Source organism: Vombatus ursinus, unplaced genomic scaffold (genome assembly GCF_900497805.2).
Source record: "Vombatus ursinus unplaced genomic scaffold, bare-nosed wombat genome assembly UNPS02010788.1, whole genome shotgun sequence".
NCBI lineage: Eukaryota > Metazoa > Chordata > Mammalia > Diprotodontia > Vombatidae > Vombatus > Vombatus ursinus.
In genome coordinates, this window is record NW_020950566.1 from 4,643,444 (window position 1) to 4,662,704 (window position 19,261).

Consider the following 19,261-nt stretch of genomic DNA (forward strand, 5'->3'; position numbering starts at 1 on the left):
GAAGTATCAAAAATAAGAACATGTTTCCCTAGCATTATTTAGAAGAAAGGGTGCCCTGATCGGTCAAATTGAATATCCCTGTCTGCCTGGCAGATAAAGATTTACAGTCAAGAATACAGCAAGCTATTATAACTTAAAGATGATATCTAGATCAGTCGAATTCTTTTGTCATAACTATAATCACCAAGCGACCCTGTGATAGTAACTTTGCTTACCAAAAAAACTTTCTTGTTGGAGAGAGAATGTATTGACAACATGACAACCATATTCTGGTCTATTCAGCAATTTTGTCAGTGTGAATTAATAAACTGCCTTTCTGGTTTATAAAAAAAAAAAAAGTATTGCAATTAATTCTTTACTCAGAGACCTGGTACTTTCTTTATTGTAAATCTTAAATGTTAGAATACAATTAACTCCTTTTGATAAAGCCATAGAGATAGTGCTGTTATAATACTAATTACACAGTTGCTCCAAAGCCAAAGTAATTTCCTTTTTTCCTTTTTTTTTTTATTTGCAATGCCCTCCAGCCCCTGCCAACGGAGGTAGTTTAATAAGATGAACTTCATATTTTGGTTTCTGATAGTTGTCTAATTGTAAAGCCGGCAACTCGAAATTTTGACACCCAGAGCAAGCAGCAAGAATTGTGCCTGGAGCAAATAGTATAAATAATATCTTCAAGTCAATTCTGTAATTAAAGTTGTGAAAATAATGCAAGAAGTAATTAAGAGAAAAATTCATTTGAGCAGGAGGGAGAATGGCTATAATGTCTTCCGTACTTTTTAAGGACTGTATGATTTTAATTTTTGTGAACTATAAATTTTGGTTCTCTGATCACACCACCTTAGTTATAGCTCTACCAGTATTGTGAACTAGTGCTATGAAGATGAAAATCTAAATATTTGAAGCTAGAAATTGCTGATAGAAATCATAGATTTTAGAACTGAGAGCAACCCTCACTTTATAGATGAAGAAACTGGGGCTCAAATAGACTAAGTGATTTGCCAGTGCTCAGGCAGTTAACAGCTTCGGGCTTCTAACCCAGGTCCGCTGATTGCAAATCCAGTCATCTTCCTCCTATACCACATTAGATTACATGACTGTTACTTTTTCTATCTTAAATTCATGTGACTTAGAACATGCCTTGTCCAGGTGACTGCTGTTGTTTTGTTATTCCACCTTTTCCTGTATCTTTGACATTTTAATTTGAATCTCTGGGAGGAAATAGGAAGGAGGGTGAGGGAGGAAGTGAAGGGGACAGTAAGGGAATAAACATTTATAAAGCACCTGCTCTATAGCAGGCATTGTGCTAACTGCTTTACAAATATGATCTCATTTGATCATCCCAGTGCTTCCTCCCACTACCATCCCACACGGCTTCCAATTCCCCATTATGCTTTATCTTCTATTAGGATAGGCGCGCGTTGAGAGTGGGAAAGAAGTCCTCATTTTCTTGTATCTGTGTCCTCAGTGCCTGAAACACAGTAAGCACTTAAAAAATATTGTCTGCCTATCCGTCTGTATATTGATCCCATCCATTCATCCATCTGTATCTATCCATCTATCTATCACCTATCTATCTAATCTGTCCATCCATCTACCTTTTCTGTCTATTTATCCATCCATCCATCCATCTCTATCTACTTCATCTGCTTCTCTGTATCTCCCCATTTATATATACCCCTCTGTCTCCATCCAAATACATCTACCCATTTCTCTGTCTCTCTCTATCTACCTACATCTATCTTTCCTCTGTCAGTGCACAAATCCTGGCTCTTCCACTTAATACCTATGTGACTTAGGGACAACTCACTTCTTCTTGGGCCATAGTGTCCTTATCTATAAAATGAAGCAGTTGGATTAAGTGACTTCTCAGGTCCCTTCCAACTCCAGGTCTGTGATGCTTTGAGAAACACCTGGGACCAGTTTGGTCCTTCCTCTTCAGCAGCAAGGCCGACAGCAGGAATCTATGAGGCTGTGACTGTCAGTTTGTAACCCTTAACCAACTTCATTCCTTCACCAAGGCTTGAGATTGAGAAAAACAGAACTGAATCATAATCTTCCTTCCCATCCTTCCTTTGTCTAAAACTCTGACTATATATACCTCCACTCCCACTTGACATGTTGGGTTTAGAAGCAAAAAGGAGAAGAGAAGAGTAAATAAGTGGGAGGGATGTTCTATATGTATCACATCTGTGGAAGAGCTGAACTAAAAACCACAAAAATAAGAATCTTTCCTTCGCTTTTATTCTCAAGCATTATTTCAAACCTACTTTATAGTAATTTCCATCTCTGGGCCTTGATTTTTTTCTTTATTTCACAAAAAGCATTCTCCTATTAAAAGTTGTCACCATTTGCATTTTAAAGCAATTGATTGTATCAGTTATCCCAAGTACTAGTTATTTATGTCTGATACCTATTCAGTATATAAGGACTATAGGTCATTTTGCTACATATATTAACATATTTATATCTAAATATTACCATGCTATATTCTCAGCTTGTGTTTTTATGTTTGCAAATCTCAAAAGAAATGCTAATGTATTTTTAGTTGATCAGTTGATATTTTAAGTTGATCTTAATAATTTAAGAGCCACAGTTTTGCCAATTAAAAACATGTCCTCACATTTCAGCAGTAGCTTTGGAGAAGGTTGCAGATCTGTCCCTCATGTTTTTTGTGCTTTGCTGTAACACATAGCTCTTCTGAAATACTGTGGTGTTAGGCATTGTTTAGAACGGAAACTCTTCCAGATTAATTGACAGCTAACCCTACTGACAGCTATGGACCCACTTGGTTTTAAGGCATCATCCAGGCCAACAGAGGTTCACTGCTGTTCTGAGACAGCACAAGCTGAAGAGAAATGAAATCTTAAACAAACAGCATCAGAAATTGAAAATATTTGAAGTTGTACTCTCTCTGCAATGGGTTTAGATTGTAGACAAATTGCTTTCACCACTGGAATGATTTGTTAAGACTATGAGAGTGTTAAAATTCTATGGCTTTGTGACTGACTTAACTATTCCAAAGCATCAGTTGTATAACTGGCTTTACTTTTCTTTTCAGTTGATAGGACTGGTCAGGTCTGTTGTTCAGTTGTGTCTGTTTCTTCTCGACCCTGTGGACTGCACTGTCTATAGGATTTTTTTGGCAAAGATACTGGAGTGGTTTGCCATTTCTTCCTCCAGTGGATTAAAGCACACAGAGATTAAGTGACTTGCCTAAAGCCTAGTAAGTGCCAGAGATGGAATTTGAACTGAGGTCTTCCTTAATCCTTAATGGCTCCGAGGATGCAAACCTGATTCTGGAAGATGGTGCCATGCTATTGACGGTAGTAGGGAAGTTAAGAAGAGGGATGGATTTGGGGAGAAACATAAGTGCACTTTGAACTTGTTAAATTTGAAGTTCCTATGGGACTTCAATTCAAAATGTACAAGAGGAAGTGGGTGATACAGGACAACAACTTGGGATAAAGATTTTTCTTGTTGTTCAGTCATGTATTACTCTTTGAGACCACATTTTGAGGTTTTCCTTGGCAAAGATACTCGAATGGTTTGCCATTTCCTTCTCCAGCTCATTTTACAGATGAGGAAATTGAGGCAAACAGAATGAAGTGACTCGCACAGGTTCACACAGCTAGTAAATGTCTGACACTGACTTTGAACTACCAAAGATGAGTCTTCTGACTCCAGATCCGGCATTCTATCCACTGCATCACCTAGCTACTGTGGGAGAAAGACTAGGGCTAGATCTGTAGATCTGGGAATCATCTTCATAGAGGTGATAATTGTAGCCATGAAATCAGATGAGACTACAACAGCATCAGTGGGGGAAAAAACAAGATCAAAACTGAACATTGTAAAATTATAATGACTAAGCTTGGTCTGAAGGAGAGGACAAAAAATACCTTTCATTTTCTTTGAAGAAGTTGGGAACTATAGATAGTTATGAAATCCTGCATTTGTCAACTCAGTTGATATGTTAGCTTTGCTAAACTGTTGGTTTTTTCTTTCTCTTTTACTCTTTGTTGTAAGGGATGGTTTTATGGATAGGCAGGTGGAAAGATATATTTGGAAATGAAGGGAATATAAAAAGAAAATGTATAAATAAAATAAAAATTTAAGACCCTGATTTATGTTGTATGAGATCATATGTCTAATTTGCTTAAGCAGGCCATTGTCAAAATAGTTATGTCTGTCTAATTCTGAATTTCTACCTCTGTCTTCTTTAACATCCTTCATGTGTGTATACTGCATATAATATAAATATCCTTAATTGCAAAGCCTAGGAAAAACAATCAAGGTAGTATGAAAAACAATGTTTTTTTTTCATCATTGGTTTGTTGAGGATTTCTGGAATGGAAAATTTTCCATGTTTCTTTCTCTTATTCTGAATCAATGTCCTTTAGTAGCCAAACCTTGTCAAGCAATTGTAATTTGGAGAGAGCTGGAAGAAGCAAATGAATTTGAAGTCTTATGAGTTAAAGTTTCTGAAAATTTACTTTGGATTTTTCCTAGCTGTCTTTTAACATGGTATAATTTTCCTTGTTTGGTGAATAATGAAAGGAAGTCTCATTAAAGAGAATAATGAAAAAGAAAATGAGAGGGCAGAGAGATAGAAGAGATAAAAATGATTTCTCTTTCTTTGTTTTCCCTTACTTACTCCCACTCAGGCTGTTTTTTCCCAAGAATTCAGAAAATCTGTAGTATCAACTTTTATCTAATGCTTTCTTCCATGTTAAGTTGTCTTTTGGTTAAACATTATTTCATTTTGGTGACTAATGGAAAAATGTTTTTCTCTAGCATTGATAGTCAGGAAAAAAGATGTGACAGATAATATATGAACAACATGAAATTTAAAGAATGATGGCTACATGGAGAAATCTTCCATTGTTTTAGTAATTCCATCACACACTCCTTTTTCAACAGAGCTATCTCACAAGAACTGTTGTAAGGATCAAATTGGATGATGACTGTGAAAATAAATGATGGCTTCAGAAGTAATCATTGGCTCCATCCTATCTATTACTTCCAGAATCATCTTTAGAAAGCTCTGTTCTAACCATGACATTCTTGTACTCATACACATTTATTGGATCCCCATTGCCTGCAGAATTGAATCTAGATTCTTTAGTCTGTCATTCAAAAATCTCTGTGCCTTGGCTTGTAGTCACCCTTTCAAGCACTACTCCCCTATGTGTCCCTTCTAGTACAAACTGAAATACTTGCTACCTGAACACACTTTAGGCTTGGCCCTTCTCTATGTTTTCATTCATAATGTCTTGTTCTTTCTGGAATGTTTCTGTCCACTCCACCCCACCCTCATTTCTTTCATTCTCTAGCTTAACAATCTTTTGCAGCCCAGCTCCGATGTCGCCTTCATAAGGCCTTGTCTGACCCTCCCCACACAGCCACAAGTGGTTGTACTATTTTTTGCCTCTAAGCCCCAACAGTATTTTATTTTTATCTCTTTATAGCCTTTGTCGTATTGTGCCTCATTTTATTGTTTGGGTGATTGTACTTATTCCTCCCCCACTCCTTTCCCTATTAAATTGTAAACTCCTGAAGTATTCTTACCTACAGTCTGGAAAGATGGGCTAAACCATGTTGAGGGTAACTAGCAGGCCTCCAAACCATTTGTGAGTTTGGGAGACATCTTCCCCAAACATGTAAAGACTTACCCCAGCGGAATGGATGGATGAGAACAGTTTGTTCCAATGGCCATGAGGCTGATGCAGTCACTGTGGAGCACTTAGAGCTTGGTTAGGTATTGAAGATGTCAAGGTCATCACCAGTCCTGCCCCCATACTTAGGTGAACCCTGAGATTCTTTCTTGGCCCTTCTCCTTTTTCCTCTAGACAACCTCTGTTTGATTTCATGTGGTCTCATGGATTCAACCAGCATCTCTAATTGGATGACTCCAAAATCTCCGTGGTCATCTCTCATTACTCTCTTGAGTTCTAGCCCCACCGCTCCAACTGCCTGCTGGAGATCTTTTCCTGCATACTCCATTGACATATCAAACTTAATATGTCCAAAACCAGATTCGTTATCTTTATCTCTAAACCCAGCCCTCCTCCTGACTTCCCTGTTTCTGACAAGGGAACCACCATTCCCTCAGTCATCTAGCTTCTCGATCTTGGAGTTGTCTTTGACACGTGATCCTTACTCAATCTCCATATCCAAACAGTTGCCAAATCTTGTTGCATCAGCTTCCTTAAAACCACCAGTATTCATTCTTTAGTCATACCGTTGTAGTTCAGGCCCTCATACCTTGAGGTCCAAATGGTCTCCCTGCATGTAATCTTGCTCCTTTCTAATCTGTCTGTCACAGAGCTACCAAACTAACATTCCTAAAGCACAGATCTGACCATGTCATTGACCAAAATGTAAATTGTGTCAAAAACAGCGAGCTGCCTCTCATTTAAGAGAATGAGGAAATGAGCCTGTACCAACCACAGTGGTTCATCCAGTATAGTGGATAGGTGAGGCTACCCATTGTCTCTAACTAACTATCTCACTTACTTAATCATAGGTATTAATTAAGTACTTACTATCTGCCAGGCACTGTGCTAAACCTGGGAATACAAATAGAAGTAGAAAGAAAGACAATGGTTGTCCTCAAGGAACTTCTATTCTAACAGGAGAAGACAACACGTAAAAGGAAGATTAAAAAGGGGGAGATGAGACAAAGGTGCCCTGTGCTGGAGTATGGTAGAGGAAGCCCTGAGTGAGGTTTGGAGGGGAATAAGACATGACAACTCGAGGAGGAGCCATCCAGAAAAAGGCGAGGCCACAAAGGTGGAGACTTTTAGTAATATTAATAATAATAATAGCTAGCATTTATGTAGTATCTATACTATGTCAGGCTCTGTGCTAAACTATTTACAAATAGCATCCTTTTGGTCCTCACAGCAGCTCTTGGATATAGGTACTATTATTATCCTCGTTTTAGAGTAGAGGAAACTGAAGCAAAAAGAGGTTTCGTGACTTGCCCAAGGTCACACAGCTGGTAGATGTCTGAGGCCAAATTTAAACTCAGATCTTCCTGACTTCAGACCCAGTGCTCTATCTACCGTGCCACAAATTGCTGTGAGACTTTAGCTGCCTTAGTGAGACAAATCACTATCAGCTTTTTCTCACTGTTCCTGACCCTGATCCATTCTCTCTCCATTATTTACTTAATGTTAATACCTTGACCTTGACTTCGTTTCTATAACCAAAAATGACAAATATTTTAAAAGTCCTTACACACGTGGCATACTTACTACATTCAAGGCATTGTCCTTGGTGTTTCCAAAGATGAAAAAACAGCAGTCCCTGCTTTCAAGGAGTCTATTTACTGGGGAAGATCTGATATATAATGATTAATATAATATAAGATGAGATATAATAGAAACAAAAAAGAAATCAGACAAAGTGCTCTATGAAAATTTGATAAGGAAGAAAACATTTGTCATCTGTGGGCGATCAGGAAAGAAGGGAATGCTTTCAGATGGGGTGATGGCATGTCAGGTTGATGGCAAGTCATCTACAGGTAGGAAGTATGTGAATGGGAATAATGTGAAATAAAGCTGGAAAGATGGGTTAGAGTCAGATTAAATGTCAGGACACGGACTAACTTTTTGGACTCTGATCTCTTTATTTTTCACTGTCACCTGCAGCCTCTCAAACTCTGTTATGGCCACCCTATACTGATCTTATAATAACTGCCTAATCTCTGATTGCTGTCTGATGGCTAAGAATGGGGATGGTTTTCCTCTCAGTTCCTGGGTCGCTCCACTACTGACCCAAAACTATTGTTTCTACCTTACCTTCTCACACTTAGCCTGAATCTGACCCCACTTTTGGGTCAGATTAGATAGAATAGGAAATACTATAGCAATAATTAATAAAAAAAAAACACTATGCCCTGGATAACTTTTATTTATATATGATGTCATATTGTCTTTTAAAATAATGTAACTAGCACAGATAAAGATGATATATTTATCTTCTGGTATGTATGTTTCTTAAGTATCTACCAAAATCTTTTCAATATGGAAAAGTCTTACTATAATATATGACCTCCACCTTTGCCCAACCTCTGCCACTCAAAGGGGTGAATATACCTGTGATCTACCCATTACCTAAAACTGTTATGCCCTCCTAATTCCAAATCCTGGATTTCCTCTCTGATAATTTCCTGTTCTTCCATCTCTCCTAATTATTCACTCTTTCTGGATTTATCCTTCATCCTCTCCATAATTCTTGGGCGATGGATCTCTTTCTGTTCTCTTAGTCCATCAGCCTTCCTCTAGCCTCACTTTCATTCATTTAAAGTCTTACCCATACTTAAATAATTCACCTTTAAACTACTCTGTACCCTTATATACCCTTTACCCCATCATCTGCTTTGTCAAAATGATGCTCATTCCTTGCTACATACCAACCCTGGGTTACTCTAACATCTGTAAAATGGGATAATACCAATAATAACTATCACACAGGATTGTTTTATTATAGATAATTTATGTAAGGCATTTTGCAAACTTCGAATTGCTTATATCGTTGTCAGGTATCATCATCATCATCATCATCATCATCCATTATACCTGCTTCTGCTCATGTGCTACTGAAATCTGCTGGAGCTAGTCATACGAGGTTACCTGATAGGTGCAGCTACAAATTTCTGCTGCCTGTTCTCAACTGAGCTTTGCTGTTGTGCAGAAATCTTTTTATTCTTCTATTATTATATCTCTCTGACTCACTCCCTGAAGGTACTATTGAAAATTTCCTTTTCTATCATTAAGCCTCATACAACAACCCTCCCTTCCACCTTCCCTCTCAGCAAAGACCCCTCTACACCCCTGCCACACACATTTTATTGAGAAAGTGAAGACTGTTCTTTGAGTCCACTGTTCTTCCCTATTCTACACCTCAAAACGCTATATCTCTGCGAAGGTCATCTTTTTATGTCCTTGATCTCATATCCTCCCATCTACTCCAGAAATTTGAACTCTCTTCTCTGTCTCTCTTGTTTTTCTCATCAGTTGGTCCTTGACTACTGGCATTTTCTTTGCTAACTACAAACATGCCCAAATCTGCCCTATCCTTTATAACACCTTCACTTAACATACTCTTTGACACGGCAATACCACTACTAAGCCTATGCCTATACCTCAAAGAAATCAAAGAAAAGAAGAAAAGGACCCATAAGTACAAACATTTATATTGATATCAAATCTTTTTGTAGTAGCAAAAAACTGGAAACTAAAGAGATGCTTATCATTTGGGACTGGCTGAATAATTTATGGCATGTAAATGTAATGGAATGCTTTCATGCCATAAGGTGATAAAGTGGGTAGCTTCAGAGAAACCTGGGTAGATTTATATGAACTAATACACAATGAGGTGAGCAAAATCAGAATAATTTTTGCAATAATAACACCACTGGAAAAGTAAACAAATTTAAAAGCAGTGAGAACACTGACCAAAGCAGTGAACAACCACAATTTCAGAGACTGATGAAGTAGAGAGGCGACAGACTCAGACTACATACATGAGACATATTTTTTGGTTATGGACAGTGCTGGAATTTGTTTTGCTTGACTGTACATATTGTTAACAGAGTTTTCTTTTTTTCCTTTTTTTCCCTTCAAATTGTGAAAGGAAGAGAAAATTGACTTTTGTTAATTGAAAAAAAAATATTTAATTAAAAAAAAACTTCACTTAATTCTGTCATCTCTTCAAGCTCTGTATCTCTCCTCTCTTTCACAACTAAGCTCTGGAAAAATCCATTTAGATTTACATTTAGATTAACTTCTCAACTGCTTGCAGCTTACTTCTGACCCCACTCCCTGAGTTAAAAAGCCCTTTCCTAAAAGCATGAATTAAATTAAATAGATATAATCAAGAAAACATTTTTTAGGTATTGACTATGCCCAAGACATTTCATCAGATCCTAGAGATACAAGGGAGTCAGGGGAAGGGGGAGAGGAAGACATAGTCCTTGCCTTAAGCAACTTCAGAACTCTGAGGAACGTGTCATACAGTCACAGTGATTTTTATCGGGTTTTTTAGATCTGGAACAACATGTAGACTTAAAACTAAATTTATATCTCTTACTTATCTGCATCCAAAATAAAATCTGGGATTGGGAAGCTCCTTAGTATGTTCCTCTCTGAATAATACTTAATACTATAAATACTTGGGCTGGCAGAAAAATGCCTTCTTTCCTCACCTCCACCTCCCCATGCCAGCCCTGCTTTTAGCTCCTTTTCATCCTTGAACACATCTTGAACATTTTGGTTATGAAGAAATTTTGCTGATCCTCTAAACTGTCTTTCTGACTTTCTGTCTTTGGTGTATTTTTTAAACCTCTTACTACTTGCACTTCCATGTTTGGGTAACATTTTCTCCTCCATATTTGGCTAATCTGCTGGATTTTGTATCTCTTGGATTTGGATCTTTCAGGTCAAGCCTGTACTTGAACTGTCCTACCCCTGACAAGTGGCTTTTTAGTCTCTATTTGAAGACGTCTCATAATGAAGAAAGTCTCCTACCTCCAAAGGCACTGTTCCTTCCATTTTGGGGTAGCTCTAATTAAGAATTTTTTTCCCAATTATTTTACTGAAACAATATCATCCTCTGAAGACTTCTACCCACTGTTACTAATTCTGCCCTTAGGGGGCGAGCAGGGCATATCTAATCCCTTTTGCTGAATGACACTGAAGAGGTCTAGAGGTTTGGGGTGCTCGGACCCCAAGATCGCGACGCTGGCCCTGCCTGACTGAATTCAACTCAAATCTTCTTCCATCCAGAGAAAATGTTTATTAGAGGTAAACCACATAGGCCAGGCCTAAGGACAGCAGGCATGAGAAAAGCTCAGCCTCTGGGCACGAGAGATTTTCAGTTTATGAATGGGGGTTGGGGTGGATCTCATATATACTAAAGTAACTTTGGGCGGCCAGAGGAGGGGGCTGGGAAAAGGGTCTAGGTGAGAGTTCCAATTGGAAGGTCTGAGAGATTGAATAGACAATGGGAATAGATAATGAAAGGAACTGGAAGGAAGAAGTTTGAAAGGCATCTGCATAAAATCAGAAGGTGGGGTTAGGGCTTTCAAAGAAGATTAGGGGAGTAGATAAGGAATCAGAGAACAGAGTAAAAAAAAAGTTTAAGAGTTTTCTGGGGCCCTAGACAAATGGCAGCCAAATTCCCTTTGGTGAAAGGGGCAAAGGTCTCGGCTTCTGAAACTGAATGATAGGCCCATACCCCATCAACACCTCTTCACGTAGTAAAATAAAAGTTGTTATCTCCCAAAGTTTTTTTTTAATTCCTTGTTGTTGTTCAGTTGTTTCAGACTCTTTGTGACCCCATTTGGAGTTTTCTTGGCAAACATAACTGAGTGGTTTACCATTTCCTTCACCAGCTCATTTTATGGATGGGGAAACGGAGACAAACAGGGTTAAATGACTTGTAAGGATCACACCGCTAGTTAGTATGTCTGAGGCTGGATTTGAACTTATGGAAAATGAGTCTTCCTGATTCCAGGGGGCCTGGCACTCTATCCACTGTGCCACCTACCTAAACATAATTGGTAGGACAGTGCAACTCACACACTATTTAATTCAACATTTATTTTATAGATAAACCTACCTGTGATAGAGCCTTCCGAGCTGGTATTAGTCTAATCAACCACAGTTGGACATACTGTACGTTAACTCTGATATAGGGATGTCATTTTGATCCTCTTCAATTACAAAGGACAGCAACCAATTCCAGAGAGTTTAAGTAACTTTCCCTAGGTCATTCAGGTAGTTAGTAGCAGAGCTGAGATTTAAAACAAAGGCTTTTGATTCTAAATCCACTGTTATATCCATTACACTGTGGTAACTTCTAAGTTCCTTCTTTGTCTCAAGACATTGGACCCTTTGCCCTTCTCATTATTGTCCTGGACCTGTTTTAGTTTACCAATATCCTTCCTAAAATATTGCACACAAAATAGAATAGATTGCCCTGTATCTTGTCTGACCAGCAGGACCATGGCTTCCCTCTCTCTGGATGCCCTAATTCTATTAATGCTGCCTAGAGTTACACACTAGCTTCTTTTTGGCTCCCATGGCACACTGTTCACTCATATTGTGCTTGCAGTTCATTGGAAACCCCAGGTGTTTTTTCCACACAAACCGTTATCTAGTCATGCTGCTCTAACCTCCTAGAATCTTGCAGGTGATTTTGTGAACCAACATGTAGGAATTTTCATTTGTCTCTATTAATGTTCATCTTATTACAGTTAGCTACTAAGAATCTTTTTCTTTCTATGAGATCTTTTAATCCTGACTTGTTCAGTCAACATATTAGCTATCCATAGAAGCATTTTGTCCTTTAAACTTTTGTTGTGCATCACATCTATGCCCAGATTCAAGGTTCAAATCAAAAATGATTAATAGGATAGAGCCACGGACAAATCCATAGAGAACTGCATTTGCGATGTCTCCTTAAATTGACATCAATCTATTAATGACTACTCTTTGGGGAAGTGCCAGTGCCCCACCAATCATGTATTATTGATTTCTATTGTTATCAAACAAGATGATGATGGAACATTGTTCCATTTAATCTATTGCTAACTTATTCTCCCCTAATTTACATCTCTCCATCTTGTTTCCCTGACTGTAACAAAAACCTTTTCCCTTACATTTCACTTAATTAGTTTCACTATGCAAATTAGAGATTTAACATTAACCTATAATATATCAAATTCTGTTACCTAGCAGGGCATATTCTAATGAGATGCTTTGTAATAGTATCTATGTGAATTACAATCCTCAGTCAGTGCAAGCAATGAAGATGGGCCCACTTGGAAATTCTCCTCAGTTTCCATTGTATTTCAAATGGCAGATTTACCCTTAAACTGGAACTTGGTTGGATCATTCAGTAACGTAATAATTTGGTCACAAATAGGCAACTTTTTTGAAAGTATTTTCAGTTCAAAATAGAATGATAATTCCAATTGCTCAACAATCCAGTTGCAACAGAGACTTTTCTTCCGGTGTTCAGTTAGTTTCCCTTGCGATTCATCATCTCATATTTAATTTCTGGTAACTCTGAAATTGTGAAACAAAATCTATTACTTTTTAACTGTTGTTTCTTTGTTACACTGCCTGCAGTGGCAGATAGCAAGATCTCTGAAAGATGTCTAATTACTATTTATATTTTTCATTTTTATGCAATATGACTAGATACTTCCTTTTTTTGTTTGTTTCTTTGTAGTAGCATCAAGGGGTTGCTCCTTTATTTTTATTTATTCCTGAGCTTTCTAGAATTCATGGAACCATGCTAAGATTTGTAAGTCTTCAAAGGGGCCTTGTCAATTAGAGCCCAAAGTCTGTGTTTCTCTTGCATTCAAATTAGGATGGCAAGAAGTGGACCGTTTCTCCTGTTGACAAGAACATAAATCAGTATACTACTGCAGATATTTCTGGAGGCAGAAATGTTAATTTCTGCATTTTTAACGTATTGTCCTTAAATACTGTCAAGTATTATAGAGAGACCCTGGAGTAAATTGTTAGAGTACATTGATTGAGAAAATTATTTCTATGGGCAAGTGGAGGTGTTAATGATCACTCTACAAGCATTAAGTCCATAAACTAGCTAGCTCACTAACACATACAGAGAAGATGGCATTCAAAAGCTTAAGGGGTTCATGTCCCCCATCCTGGTGTCTTTTCCTACCTGTCACATTCTTGACCACTTCACAGTTAGCCATTTCAGATATATACTGTCCTCTGTTCTTCAATCACTAGCTCCACTGGCTTTCCCCAATTTCCACCCTGCTAATTCCCAACCCTGTATAACCCATACTATCTACCTTTTCCTTTCTTACTTCCAAGTACTCAGAAAAGAAGTCATAAAATTAAGCTGGCTAGATCTTCTACACATTCATGCCACTGGGCCTTCACTGTTGCACAGGAAGCAACCTTTTTATTCATCTCTTATTTATTTCCTATAATATCCCTCTCCTTTAGTGGTTCAAAACCTTCTCTCTTAAGTCTCCCAACTCTATCACTCTTTCACTATCTCTTAGCAGAGGGCTTTGCTCATCCTCCACTTTACTGAGAAAACTGAGATCCTCCAAAATGCCCTCTCTGTTTCCGCCCCCTATATCTTTCAGTCTCCAAGGATGGGGTAGCCTTTTTCTTTGCCAGAGCTAACTCTGCATGTCCAATTTTGCCTTGCTCCTACCCTCTCCCTGGGATTTTGCTCCATTTATCCTTACCTCTCTAAAACCTTAAGTCTTTCTGCCTCTAATGGCTTATGTGGTATATATCAATGTGCACCTGTTTGTTTATGTATCTCTCCCAATAGAATGAATGGCCCTTGAAGATGGGACTGTTTTGTTTTGTTTTGTTTTGTTTTGTTTTTCCTTTCTTTGAATTCCTAGCACTTAGCATATTGTCTGGCACATAATAAGTGCTTAATAAAGGCTTGTTTAGTGAGTGCTTAAAATAATGTTCAGTTCTCTATTCTCTTTAAATACACATATACACATACAACCTTCTCAGTATTCTGACATCCTCTCCATCTCTCATCCACTTACTGCTTCCACTATTCACCTCAGTTGAATGAAAGCTTTTGGAGGACAGGAATTTATTTTTTCTTTTTTCTCTTTCTTTTTTTTTTTTAACCTTTTATCTCCAGCATCCGGCACAATGAATGACATATAGAAAGCACTTAATAAATGCTTGTTAGTTATAGAAGCTTGTTAGGTTAGGACAGAGTGAAGTCAGAAAGACCTGAATTCAAATTTGGCCTCAGACTCTTGCAAGCTGTGTGACCCTGGGCCAATCACTTAATCCTGTTTGCCTTAGTTTCCTCATCTGTAAAAGTATATATGTGTGTGTGTGTGTTTGTATGTATATATATATACACACACACACATATACATACATATATTTTGTATATGTATATATGAATGATAGTAATAGCACCTACCTCCCATAACATACCTTGTTATGAGGATCAAATGTAATAATAATTATAAAGTGATTAGCATAGCACCTGGAATACAGTAAGTACTATATAATTGTTAGCTAGTATTATTGTTATTTAATTGTATGTAAATATTCACCCATGTACCACCCCCATCAACTTCTCACTATCTGGCTTCAGCCTACTGCATTTTATTGACACTATTTTCTCCAAGGAGAACAATAACCTTCTAATTGACACATCATCATATTATAGAATTTAGAGGGGGAAGTAACCTTAGAAATCATGTAATCCAACTCTTTTTTACAGAAGAGGAGGAACTTGAAGCCCAGGCAAGTTTAATGAGGGAAGCTCCCAAAGGTAGTTAAGTAGTACAATCAAAATTCAAACTTGGGATACTCAGCTTAAAGTCCAGTGCTTTCTCTGCTACAGAAGCTGTCTCAGCAATATCTCTTTTCAGCCCTTCTCTTAAGAGTTTGATCTTTCTGCAGCATTGGGTGCCCTTGACCAGACTCTTTCCTAGATATGGTCTCCTCTTTTGGCTTCCATGATAGTATCTCTCCTGATTCTCTCTTTCCCTGACCCCCCTCCCCCCTTTTTGTTCAATCTCCTTTGTTTTTCTTCTTCCCGAGCCCTAGACTCAGACCTCCTCAGGTTCTGTCCTTGACCCTTTCACAATTTCATTCATTCCCATGGCTTCAGTTATCACAATATATACATCAACGACAACAATGGAAATAGAAATCATAACTCCCTCTCCTTCCTCCTACTCTCCAAAAAACTAAATACTGTATAATTATAATGACTAACTTAGCCCTAACGAAGAGCTGAGAAAATGAACCATGCTCCTCTTTGTAGATTTCAGGGACTATTGGTGTGGATTTTGCATACGTTGTTAGAGAGTTGTTGTGTGCTGGTTAGTCTTTTGTTTTGTTTTGTTTTGTTTTCTTGTTAGTCTTGCAGAACTTCCCCTTTTCCCTCTTATTTTTTCATATTCTTCATTATAAATATGCATTCTCTCTCTCTGTTAGACTCTAAGCTTCATCTTGGAGGCACAGAAAGTCTTGGTTTTGTATTTGTATCTGTAATGTGTGTGTGTGTGTGTGTGTGTGTTTGTGTTTTCACTAGCTCAGTCACGTTCAACTCTTTGTGATCCCGTATGGGGTTTTCTTGGCAAAGATGCTGGGGTAGTTTGCCATTTTCTTCTCCAGTGGATTAAGGCAAACAGAGATTAAGTGACTTGCTCAGGGTCACACAGCTAGTTAGTATCTGAGGCTGGATTTGAACTCAGGTCTTCCTCACTCCAGGCCTAGCTCTCTATTTGCTGAGTGACCTTGCTGCCTCCTGTCTTGCACTTACTGAACCTTTAATTCATGCTTTTTAAAATTAATTTTTTCAAAGAGATGGCTTGTTGAGTTGAGAAGATCAATATTCGAAATTAAGTTGTGTAGATGTAAAAGATTTCGATGTAAATGTTAAAGTTTTAAAAAGAAAATTTGAAAAGTGAAACAAAACCCAGTAGTTCTGTTGACAAAATAGAAATTTCCAGGGTATATTGATAGCCATAGCAAGAGTGTCTTTGAAGGCAGTGAGATCACTTAAAAAGATAGGCCAGCATACTTCCACTGGGGAAAATACTGGGGAAATTACATCTCTGGATCTCAGCTGAATAGGGACTTTCAAACTGTACACCAAGCCCTCCTGGACTCTAGGTCTTAAAACTCTATTAATTTGGGAGAGTGTAAGCAATTATCTAACCCTACCTTTGGATTTTACTGTATAGGCTTCATTTTTTGTTTTTTTTTGTACTTAATTATACTTTACTGGAATTAGCTATACTTTGTTGTATTTAGAGCATATATGGCATTTAAGAGAGCTAGGTGGCGCCATAGTGCACAGAGTGCCAGGCCTGAAATCATGAAGACACATCTTCCTGAGTTCAAATTTGGATACAGATACTTAGTAACTATGTGATCCTGGGTAAATTACTTCACCCTATTTATCTCAGTTTCTTTATCTATTAAATGAACTAGAGAAGAAATGGCAAACCACTCAGTATGTTTGCTAAGAAAACCCCAAATGGGGTCATGAAGAGTCTGAAATGAATGAACAACAACATGGTAAAGTAGAAAGAGTACTGGAATTGGAGTTAGGCAAGATCTGGGTCTTGAATTCTGCCTCAGACTCTTAATAGCTGTGTGCCCATGGATAAGTCACCTAATCTGGCAAAGCCTCAGTTTCCTACTCTGTAAAAAAGAATGGGATGACACCTGTAGTACCTCTTCCACATGTTGTTGTGAGAAATAAATAAGAGAATATGTTAAGGTTCAATAGCCCTTAAAAAAAAGATGTCAGCCATTATTACTAGTCTAGATCATATTTGTGTATTGCAGCTAGGAATTTGCCACTTTCTTATTTAATTTTTATTAATTTTTATTTTTTATTTAATTTTTAATTTATGGAATAAAACAAGCATGTCTATGTCATGTTATATTAAAAATAAATGATTGCACATGAAATTGCAAATCGATTATGTACAACTTGCTATTTCTTTTCAATATGTAATAAAATTATCATGTAATTTTCTTTTTTTCTTTTTTTCTTTCTGTCCTCCTTTGCCCTAGGCATGGCTACCATTTGGATACACATGCATACACACACATACATAGTATATATGTATATATATATTATGTAAAATATAAAATCATTCTATATCTACTTCTGTCAGTTTTTTCTCTGGATACAGATAGTGTCTTCCTTCATATGTCCTTTATAGTTAATTTGGGTATTTATAACAATCAAAATAACTTAATTGCTCAAAGGTGTTCTTATAACAATATTGTTGTTACTGTGTACAACATTCTCAAATGAATATGGATGCAAAAATCCTATATAAAATACTAGCTAAAAAATTGTATAAACTTTCAGATTAATATTAAGAACTCTTTTATCTAGTCTGTGTAGCCAGAGTTCATTTTCTGTTTTGTTTTGTTTTACAAAATGCACGACTGTTTTATGAAGTATGAATTTAAATTTGGGTGATATTTTAAGTAATTTAACTTCTTATAATGTCCTCTTCTAGGAACACTGAGCCAAAAGAACTGGGGAAAGAAATATCCAACATGCAACGGTCCCAAACAATCCCCCATTAATATTGATGAAGATCTTTCTCAAGTCAATGTGAATCTTAAGAAACTTAACTTTCAAGGCTGGGATAAAGCATCTTTGGGAGACACATACATTCATAACACTGGAAAAACAGGTAAAATATAGACAACACATGAGCATCTAGTGTACAAAATAAAATAGCTGAAGTTATGACATTATTAATACCATCCAGGAGTGAGCCGTTATTGGAGATAAATAATAATTTCAGCATTTACTCAATGAGGACAGTAATAATGGCTATGAAAAAGAATGCAAACATGATAACGCAATGTATTCAAAAGAATTACTCCATTTTAAATCCATCCATATTTCTTTCCTGGAGCGGTAGTGGCTTTTCTCTTTGTCTTCTTGATCTCACAGTTAATTTGGTGCTTGGAAATGAAAAATAATGATTGACTGGTTATGTGGTTTTGAACAAAGTTAATTACCAGTGTTTCTGTGTTTATGAGATTTTTTTAATACTATGCCTAGGGAGTATTCATAAATTATTTTATGTAAATTATGTTTCATCATTTTAAAGGAGTTAAAAGGCACTACCAACAGAGATGAGGAAAAAGATTTATGATAACCTAACTTTCTGCTGTCGTATCTTTAATGTTTATGGTTCCAGTCTTAAGACCATTTAACAAAATAAATATCTTTAGTATTTTATTCATAGCATCCTACCCATACCTGAGTCAAGTAGTAAGCTTGCTATAGGAGTTGACTGGCATGTGAAATTTGCCACCAGTGACTTCTGGTGGGGGAAAAGTGTTTGTCTGATTTAGAAATATCAACATCTTGTATTATTCAGAAAAGAAAATGATTTATTCAGAGCCTTTTCCCAAAGGGTCAGATAGGGTTCTCTTTCCTGATTGCACCCTCATGTCATTTTAATCTTTCGGATTTATCATTATAACAGCTAAATGGGTTGTAGAGAAAACACAGAGATAGGAGAGAGAGAATAAAATTGTCTGCTGAAGAATGATCATCATTATAACTCATTTAAATTACACTTTTAAGTTTTACGTAGTCCTTTGATGAAGAACTATAGTGTTACTACTTCTACCACTACCAGCACCACCACCATCACTACTACCACTACTACTACTACTACTACTACTACTACTACTACTACTACTACTAC

At 37.2% G+C, this 19,261-nt stretch overlaps 1 protein-coding gene across 3 annotated transcripts in view; it reads left to right on the forward strand.

Moving 5' to 3' along the window:
• Positions 1-19,261, forward strand: part of PTPRZ1 (protein tyrosine phosphatase, receptor type Z1) — a 239,002-nt gene that overhangs the window by 100,653 nt on the left and 119,088 nt on the right. For all 3 annotated transcript variants that reach the window (XM_027855181.1, XM_027855182.1, XM_027855183.1), the window contains exon 3: positions 18,050-18,229. In XM_027855181.1, coding sequence (XP_027710982.1) covers positions 18,050-18,229 — 180 coding nt within the window. The remainder of the gene's footprint in view (positions 1-18,049; positions 18,230-19,261) is intronic.